At 38.9% G+C, this 10413-nt stretch overlaps 1 protein-coding gene across 1 annotated transcript in view; it reads left to right on the top strand.

Moving 5' to 3' along the window:
• The first annotated feature begins 1629 nt into the window (after positions 1-1629).
• Positions 1630-10413, top strand: part of HTR2A (5-hydroxytryptamine receptor 2A) — a 62358-nt gene continuing 53574 nt past the window's right edge. The window contains exons 1-2 of the mRNA XM_006916436.1: positions 1630-2120; positions 5540-5740. Coding sequence (XP_006916498.1) covers positions 1709-2120; positions 5540-5740 — 613 coding nt within the window. The 5' untranslated portion in view covers positions 1630-1708. The remainder of the gene's footprint in view (positions 2121-5539; positions 5741-10413) is intronic.

The following is a 10413-nucleotide window of genomic DNA, read 5'->3' as shown; positions in this document are numbered from 1 at the left end:
TATATATATGTTTCTCTCTTATTTAGAAACCTGAGAAGGGGCTTTCTTACAACAGGCTGTCTTTAGTGTTATCTCTGAACAACCAACTTACTCTCTTCCACATATGAGGTTTTGAATTACTTCTAGGAGGTATATTTCTGCTGAAGAAAATAAGATAGTTGAATGGTGTATGTATTTAATAATAAATTAAAATAGTACTAATAGTTTCAGAGTTATTGGCCAAGATCCATTTGGCCACTCTGAGCTCAAGTCACCAATGTCAGTAATTCCACTTCGGGCATAAACAATGTAGGCTTTGGACAGAGGCGCCTTGGTTACAGGAAACATTTTCCTAGGATATAACATTCTCAAGCCTTTTTATGTTCTCCCTTCACCCTAATAAATATCCCAGTGAAGCTTACCTGCCTTAGGAATCTGTACAAAAGGCGATTTCTCCAGCTCTTTTTTAAACAAAGGAAAACTTCCCAATGTTAACATGTAGCAAAAAGAGAAAAACAGCCTGTTCAATCCATCTTCCTGGTTGTTGCTACCTAGCAGCTTATGACACACAGATAGAGGGAGGTCTGACGATGTGAATGAGACAGCCCGAGAGCTAGTCCATTCCCGTGGAAACCACGTGTCCCTCGGTGCAGGCAGCTCTTCCTACTTTGCTGTGCGATTTCTTTTGTGTGACTTTGAGAGGGGCTTGTGAATGATTTCTAAATGTGTGCCTTGCTGAGGCTAGCTGCCCAGGGAGGGAGTGACCCAGCTGAGGGGGGTACAGAGGAAGCCAGTGCCGGCAATGGCTCAACATGCAGTTTTTGAAGTCAGCAAAGCAGAAATCAAATTATTATCATGTTATGCCGGTGGAAGCTCAAGGAGAAGGGTCTCTACACCAGCTTAATTATTATGAGAGATGCAGGCAAGTTTCGGAACAGCAGTGAGTCTAATGTGTGGACCCCGAAGACAAATGTAAGTCTCATATTCTCATACTATATTTTATTGCTGTGTAATTTTCTTTCTGCCTTGAAATCATGCTTGGCCAAAATGTAATCATTTCACAGTGAGAATTTCTAGTGTGGAAAGTTGTTAATCTTTGCTTAAGACTTTTTTTTTTTATTAACTAAGAAACATAATACAAGCTGAAATTCCCAACAGCAGCTGTAGCAATTCAGCCAAAGACTGACTGAGAACTATAACCCAAAGTACATCCAATTACTATGGGATTAACACTGGATGTATTTTTAATTGACTTTCTTAATGTAGAAGGCATACAGCCCCACTGTTTTGGATTGCATGCTATTTTAATACTGCTGTGGCTAACCTAGTGTGATCAGCATAACCAACAGACTGAGATAAAGCTAAACAAGATTCCTAGTAGTTACAAAACTTTTCCTTTTTGGCCAGGATCACATTTTTCTCCTCGAATGCTCAAAACTCTGCACCCTCTATGCTAAAAGTTCATTCTGCTTTTTGACCTTGCTTTGGAAAAAAAAAAATGAAACCTAAGAGAGGACTCTACTAAAATTGTGAAGGAAAGAAATATAAAGAGCCACTGCAGTTCTTTAACTACTATTATAATAATGAGAGAAAAAAGCCAACTGAAGGAGCCCAGCAGGTACACCAGCTTCAGTGTGACAGAGTGTGGGGACATAAAGATGGATGGTGAGCAGAACCTATAACTTGTTAGTTTTTCGACACTTCATCTGCTACAAATTCTGGCTTAGAAATGGATGTTCTTTGTGAAGAAAACATTTCTTTGAGTTCAAGTACGAACTCCTTAATGCAAGTAAATGATGACACAAGGCTCTACAATAACGACTTTAACTCCAGAGAAGCTAACACTTCGGATGCATTTAACTGGACAGTGGACTCAGAAAATAGAACCAACCTTTCCTGTGAGGGCTGTCTCTCACCACCATGCTTCTCCTTACTTCATCTCCAGGAAAAAAACTGGTCTGCTTTGTTGACAGCTGTAGTGATTATTCTAACCATTGCTGGAAACATACTCGTCATCATGGCAGTGTCTCTAGAGAAAAAGCTGCAGAACGCCACCAACTATTTCCTGATGTCACTTGCCATAGCTGATATGCTGCTGGGTTTCCTTGTCATGCCCGTGTCCATGCTAACCATCCTATATGGTGAGTGGTGTTAGTTTCCCAAATATACCCACTAGTAATAAAGAGCATGTGCATGTCATTTGCAGATGAGCGGGGGCTCAGGGGACAAAGACAAAGCTTTGTTAATAGACAAGTGTCTACCATGTTACACTAGTTACTTAAACTTTACTCTTAAAATGGGGTTTCACATAAAAAAACAGGCAACCTATTATCTGTGATCATTAGAGAATTTTGTGCTTTGAAACATGTACATTTTACGTAGAAATGATTATAAATGCCCTCAATACGGTCATAAAGCAATAACTTATCTTGATTTTCACTCCATATTCCCAAATATTCCAGCCTTCAGGACAGAACAGTTTTCTTTTTGTTATACAGTTTTCAGCACTTCTAATAGAATGGGAAAACCTTCCCAATTACTTTAGAACGTTTGCTGAGAAAACTTTAGCGGTGTGGTGCGTTAAATGTTAAAATATGCAGTCCCCATTAGAATAAGCGAATTACTCCAGTTTTAATTGTTCCCTGCCCAGAGAAGCTAATTGGGAAGTGTGACTTTGAATTACACCCTCAATTCTTTAGAAATGCACATGCGGAAATTCCTCCAGTCTGGTGTAGAGGAGGGTGGAAAACAAATGGGAAGAGATTAATCATGCTTTCTTCTCAGCAGAGTTTTGAAAGAGTCAAATCTCTCAGCAAGTCAGCAAACACTGGGGCGACTTCAGCTGGGAGCAGAATGTGATATTCTTTCCAAATTATGAGTAATACACCCAGATTTGTCCTTTTAAAGAAAGAGAGAGAATATCGAGACTGCTGACACAGGCACATCAGCAGTCACCCAGAACTAGTAACAGGTTATGAGCGCTGTCTTTAAAAGGGGATTTTCTGGCCAAGTCTTAGGGGCTAAAAAATAAATAAATAAATACCAACCGAACCCTGAGAATTGGGAAGAGGAAAGATGAGAAATGCAGAGCAGGCGCCGATTTGCTGCACAGGGTCAGTAATGCTCTTTGCAAAACCAGTCCCCCCGCCCCCCGCCCCTTCCTCGCTCAACTTCTCAAATGTCACACCCAGATGATTTCATTAAATTGCCTGTCATTTCCCAGACTTTCTGGAGAGGTCTTCGCTTCCTAAAACCCCACCCTGCTCAAAGGCAAACTCCAGGAGTCGGGGATGACGCTCACAAGGCCTGTCAGGGAACATAAACCGCGGAGCAAGGGTGGGGATGACCCCAGGCGGCAGGTGCCGGGCAGGCACCAGCTAGCTGGGTTAGAAAGCAGGGACGCGCCCCCTGGCGGCAGCCTCTCCGCGCACAGCCGGTCCCTGCTCCCCAGCTGAATCCCTCCCCGGACTGGCGAGGCAATACTCCTTCCTTATCCCCACTGCGGAAACCCAGACAAAGGCCTGTGGCTGCCTCCTTACAGAGAAAACTCCTCTAAGAGCCAACATCAGTTCCGACCAGGCAGAGCATGGCTTCTTACCCGCCTCCGTCCCCCGGGGCACAGCTGAAGAAAGTCTCTAGTTTTAGCTCAAGCTCTTTGCAAATAATCAGAGTGAAAGGCACTAAGTTAAGCTTCTATCCTGCAACCTTTATTTACTCGTGGTGGCATTTTAGTAGAGTTTGTTTGCTAACGGAGAGTTCGTTCAGTTTTGTGAAGAAAAAGGATTATTGTGAAGAAAAGGCGGTCTTTATAATTTTGCTTCTCACGTGCACACAGATCTAACACCATTGCTCAGACCGTTACCAAAACTAATTAAGGTTTATATAACCATTTAGTCCCCTTCAAAAACCAAACAAAAACAGGGCCCTTTGCTTATGTCCATAAGGCATACCTATCTTCCTAATATAACAGATGACTTCCTTCAGAGATTCTCCCAGTGGAAACCGCTGGAGAGCTTTACATGTTTGGGACCCGACTCTGTCCATCCCCCTGGGCCTCAGGACTTCGCCAAAGCTCCCCAGCTGATTCTAATGTGCAGCCAAGAGTGAGAACCACTATCCTAAGCAGCCGTTGCCAAAGCGGGGTCCCTGGCCAGCACATTAGCACCGCCTGGAGAACTTGGAAATGCAAATTCCTCACTGAAGGCAGACAGAATCAAAACCTCCAGACGTGGGGTCCAGCAGACCCATTTTAAGAAGCCACCAAGGAGATTATGATGCTCACTAACATTTGAGAACCACCAGGCTGAAACAATTCTCAGGACAAGAACATCATGCTTTTCTTCACCATTGTCTTCCCTTTGCCCCTCCCCCAACACACACCCCCTAAATTTGAGTTTAATCCCCAAAGCATTATTAGGTAATTATTTTTCATTTTTATAAGTAAAGACATATTCTCAATCTAGATTTTTAATCATTTATTCATTTACACCAATAGCATGTATTGAGAGACTACCAAATGCCATCACAGGGTAAATCTGAGCAGTTACAATAATGACTAAGGACTGGGCCTTATCTCAGGGAACCTAGAATGTGTAAAAGGTATGTGAATAAGTAACAACAGTACACTATGAGATGCTTCAGCAGAGGACCCCAAAACACATCGTAACTTATGATCTAAGTAATTTAAGAAAGCTAGAAAAAGAAAGAGAGGGAAGGAGGGAGAGAAAGAAAAAGAAAGGAAGGAAGGAAGGAAGGAAGGAAGGAAGGAAGGAAGGAAGGAAAGAAAGAAAGAAAGAAAGAAAGAAAGAGAGAAAGAAAGAAAGAAAGAGAAAGAAAAGAAAGAAAGAGAAAAGAAAGAAAGAAAGAAAGAGAAAAGAAAGAACGCAATCTAGATTTTTAATCAGTTATTCATTTACACCAATAGCATGTATTGAGAGACTACCAAATGCCATCACAGGGTAAATCTGAGCAGTTACAATAATGACTAAGGACTGGGCCTTATCTCAGGGAACCTAGAATGTGTAAAAGGTATGTGAATAAGTAACAACAGTACACTATGAGATGCTTCAGCAGAGGACCCCAAAACACATCGTAACTTATGATCTAAGTAATTTAAGAAAGCTAGAAAAAGAAAGAGAGGGAAGGAGGGAGAGAAAGAAAAAGAAAGTAAGGAAGGAAGGAAGGAAGGAAGGAAGGAAGGAAAGAAAGAAAGAAAGAAAGAAAGAAAGAAAGAAAGAAAGAAAGAAAGAGAGAAAGAAAGAAAGAAAGAGAAAGAAAGAAAGAAAGAAAAAGTTCCCCAAAGAGAACCTGAGTTTACCCTAACACACTGGCATAATTCCAGCCAAAAGAAATTTTCAAACCTGTGTTCATCAGCCAATGAAATCTTACAGTAGTTAACTACAGTTTCTATCAGGCTTTTTTGAAGTATTGAAAATATCTTAAATTCCCCTTTGCTGCCACTTGTGCCTTTCCCCGGGATGGAAACTGTTGCAGCAGCGTATAATCCACACACCAAAAGCAGCACGAGGCTGTTTACTGACACTAAGCTTCTGCATTGTAGGTTACCGGTGGCCTCTGCCTAGCAAGCTCTGCGCAGTCTGGATTTACCTGGATGTGCTCTTCTCCACGGCCTCCATCATGCACCTCTGCGCCATCTCGCTGGACCGCTATGTTGCTATCCAGAACCCCATTCATCACAGCCGCTTCAATTCCAGGACTAAAGCATTTCTGAAAATAATTGCTGTCTGGACCATATCAGTAGGTAAGTGGTCTGTTTGAAATGACAGTTCATGCCTTTCAAGACTCGTTCTGCTTTGTGGCACTGAAAACTGACATCCTGAATCTATCGTTTTGTTTGTTGCAAGGTATGTTACAACTTAGTAATGATCAGATTTGCTTTAGGAAAGAAAAATCTATTCATATCACTGACTGATAACATAAATTTGTATTGCTTTGCACAAATAAGAAAGTATACACCAATTGTCAAAATCAGGAATAACTGTTCTGTAGCCACCACTGAAAACTTTTTCCCCATCTCACACTTTCACATTCATTACTCGAAATCTTGAGTTTCCCAGAGACCTCAATGTTTATAGTCTCTGGCCTTGTAGTCAGTATAAGAATACAGAGCCCCATACTGGAGAATACGAAATTTCTGACGGTAGAGAAGGTAGCAGGTACTGTGACTTAGAAGGAAAAGATGAGGACAAAGGAAGGTGACAGGACTTGCTAATAGTGTTTTAGCCTGCCCAGGGCCTCTACAACCCTTCCTCCTTTTATGACACCACACACCAGAGGATTTCAACCCACTTCACTGAGGTTGATTACACACATTCACCTGCAGCCAGTATTGATCTTCTGTCATACACCTAACAAAAAGGAAAGCCCAAATAATAGAAGCTAAAGGGGTGGTTCCCAGGCAGCTAAGTCAATTGTACTTGTCACCTCAGAAGGCTTGGTTGGTAACCAAAGATTCTTTGCAATTTGTTTTAAAGTTGCAAAGCTTTGCAGGCAGAAATGCCATGACTGCTAACGGCTGTGCGGATATCAGTATCTACTAACATGGGAGACTATGGGATTGATGGCAGATTTGCATCAAGGACTGGAGTGAGTTTACCCACAGCTTTGTAATAAAAATGCAAATTAATAATAGTAAACATGATACGTTATCTTGTATTTCAGTTCCTATTGTTTGCCTTGCTGCTTAAGATGTAATCTGGATGTAGGTAGCTCCATTCTATAGTGAAGAAATTGGGATTCAAAAAGGGAGATTACCTGTGCAGGGCCCACCTTAGCACAGCAAAGATTTTGTTCAGTTATGATGGAAACACAAGTTGCTTTTCTATGATTTTCAAAATTTTGAAAAGTTTTATCTATTTTCCAGACTGAGAGAGAGAAAAGATCTTGTGCTTATTTGATGGATTAGGGAAGCAGAGCAGAGAGGTTTTGTGGCTTGCTGTGTCACCTCCAACTAGCAACAGGGTTAGGACTTTACACTCTCAGCACCAAGCCCTGGGGAGCTAAATATACAGCTAAATATACTTCCTTCCTTAGGAAATAGTTTTTGCTCTCAAAATATTTTTTTGGTTTCTGGGCCTGTGCAATCTTGAACTCATTCTACTAGGAGCAAGAGAATGAAGGATAGTGGTTCTCAGTCCCAGCTGCACATAAGAAGCCCTGGGGAGCATAGTAGGTCCATAGTAGGTCCGGGTGATTCTTAGATATAGCCAGTGTTCAGGACCACTGAGACAGACTGTCAAAGACGGAGTTTCAATTAGTTTTAGAATTTCCACTTGATTCTTTTTATAGATCCCAGTTCTTTTAAATATTTCCCCATGTTTTCATCTGTTTTCTTAAATATTAGTCGCAGGTATCTGGATATCTGAGTTACCCGGGGATTGCTATTTTCTGGGGTCATTTTCCCTCTTGGTTCTGTCAGTCAGTATGTTTAGTAATTTTTTTTTTAATTGAATACTGAACATTATGTAAAAAAAATGTGGATACTCTGCTGCTGTTCTTTTTCTTCAGAGAGGAGTCTTTCAGCTTTAACAGGCAATTAGAATGGGTCCGCTTATTCCGGTCAGGGACTGAGTTTATTTTAGGCTGTGTTTTGTAAACACTGTTTTTTGTTTTTTGTTTTTTTCAGTTTACCCTTACACCTAGGGTCTATTCTGGAACTTCATGACCTAACATGAAAGCCTGAAGTGTTCTCCATTTTGGAGAGCTCTGAATTCCAATTGTTGTCTCTTCAGCACCGTTAAGACTGCTGCTAACTCTTTAGCTACTCAGCCTCTCAGTCTGTCCCTCTAACGAATTGGTAAATGCCTTGGCGTTTGCTCTTCCTTTTACTCCAGAATCTTAACCCCTGAAATCCTGACTGCTTTTTTAGCTCTAATCCCCTGAGACAAAGTTTTGGGCCTTGAATTCCACTTTATTTGATATAATATTACCATATCTGCTCATGGTTGGAAACTCTCCAGTATATATTTTCTAATCTCTTCATTTTTTTATGTCTTTGTTCCTTTGTTTTATGTACATTTTCACAAATAACTTACAGGTGGATTTTTTTTAAAAAAACAAAATCTGACAGTCTCTGACTCTTGATAATGAAATTTAGCTTTTCTACATTACTGTGACAAAGAACATTATCTGTTTTATTCCTTTTATTTTATTTTACATTTATCATAGATTTTTCTTTGTAATAGCTCATCTTTTTCCCCCCCATCTCATGTGTCCCACTTGCACAGTGTCTTCTTCATCCCTTTAGCTCCATTTCACTTAATTTGCATTTCTACTTGGCTTTTCCATTCCTTTCACGGTTACAGTCTCATCCCAAATAGTCATCATTACACTGATTTCCAGTATTATATATAAAATAAATAATAATCTCACTAAATTGTTTTATTTCCTCATTCACCACTCGTCCCAATTCACAGGTTTTAGATTTTTCCATAATTTTAAAATAATCTAGTGGTGTAATAGATCTTTTCAAGTCAAAAAATGCAGACATCATAAAGAAACATATAGACGCAGCTGACTACATGAGAAATTGTAAGTTTTATATAGCTAAAATCAATATAAGCAAAGTCAAAAGAAAAATATTTCAGTATATATGAATAACAGACCTTAACATACAAAGAACACCTATATTTTGATTTTAAAAAAAAAAGACAAACAATTTAATAGGAAAATAAACTATATGAACAGACCATTTACAGAAACATAACTTGAAATGGACAGTAAAGCTCATGAAAAAACATTTAGCCTCTTTAACAGTCATGGAAATGTAATCTAAAACAATAATGCAACACCATTTTTTACCCATGTAATTAGCAAAATTAAAATGAATGAAAACACCCAGTGTGCTTTGGGATATTGTGCCCTATGGTGTGTACTCTCAAAACCTGTTTGTATGAATATGAATTTTTTGTTCTTGAACAATCTAGTAAAACTTATTAAAATTTGACGTACCAGTCTCACTTGAGAGAATCTGTTCTACAGAAAAATAAAAGTACATGTAAGAATCTTTAATACAACAATTTTGGGGAATATCATAAAATTGGAAAAGTTGATTTATGGTTGGATATATTGTTTTTATCTAAATTATGGAATATTTTGCAGCTGTTGAAAATATTGAGTTGGGGTTATTTGATATTCAACTGGAAGAATATCCATACTGTTAAGTGCAAAAATCAAGTTTCGGGGTGGTATGCATGGTCTGAGCCCATTCTGGTAAAATAATAATACTAATAATATACGAAGATAAATATGTATTAGCACTGAGAAACTGTGGAAAGACGTCACACTTGTCAGGAAGGTAAAATTAGAAAGAATGGCATGATTGTTATATTTTCCCTTATATACCTCTGTATAGTTTTGTCACAAATATGATGATAATGATAGTGTTTTGGATGATCAAGAGTGAAACAGTTACACCTGCATCGTGAGAGAGAAGGCTTCATGCAGGAGATGGCTGACCTTCAAAATTTGCTAGGATCTAATGCATGGCAATTTTAGTAACCAACATCGCAGATTACTTAAATTTCCTTGCACCAGTTATTTCTGAGATTGGCTGCTTCTTCCCCGCTGCTTACTGCCACTAGTTTGGTCACTTTACTTTTGCCAAGGCTTCCATCTAGTTCTGAGGAAAATGAATATACTTATAAATCAATTGCATTTTCTATTTGTGAGCTTCTTTGAGTAAAGCAGTGATGACAGAAAAGACTGAAGCATTAGATTAAGAATGATCTTAAGATTCATTTTCCCTTTGTAAATCCAATTCCCATGATCAGAGGTAATCATAACTTTACTACAATATGTAAAATGAGCAAACCCTTACTCGTGGTGATTGCCTTGCTGATGTCGTATAAGAAAATAGATGCTACCTATTCTTCAAACATCTTTAGCAAGTAAAGGCATAGATCAGATTTTTTTTTAAGTGAAAATTACTATTTTCACATTGTCATTTTTTAACAGGCAAGCAAAGGCATCAATTTAAATTTTCTTATACTTATTTCATTTCAGAAATATATTTGCAGCTCACGGAGTAATTTAGAAGTATCATGAGTCTAAATAGAATGATTTTTTCTCCTCAAGGCTAATCATGACCACATGTTTTCTGAACTGTTACTTTTAAAATAGTAAAAAAAGCAAGCTGTGTCACATTTATTCGGGGCCTATACCTCCCAAATTGTGACAATTGTGCATAAATCCTAAACTGAATGTTTAGGTCATTGGGTCCAAGATCTGGCCTTCGAGCAAGTTAAAAACTCACCTTCCTACCAAGACAGGGTAAATTTATAAAGAAGCTTTGAGGGACAATGAAAATGATGTATCTCACTATAGTTTTAGTTAGTAGTTTTTTATTTTTATTATTATTATAAGGTCATTTCAATATTAAGTAAATAAATATAGTGTTTGTGTCAACATTATTTG

Source organism: Pteropus alecto, unplaced genomic scaffold (assembly GCF_000325575.1).
Source record: "Pteropus alecto unplaced genomic scaffold, ASM32557v1 scaffold24, whole genome shotgun sequence".
In the NCBI taxonomy this organism is placed as follows: Eukaryota; Metazoa; Chordata; class Mammalia; order Chiroptera; family Pteropodidae; genus Pteropus; species Pteropus alecto.
Note: the sequence above shows the minus strand (reverse complement) of the source record. Positions and strands in the feature narration are given on the sequence as shown.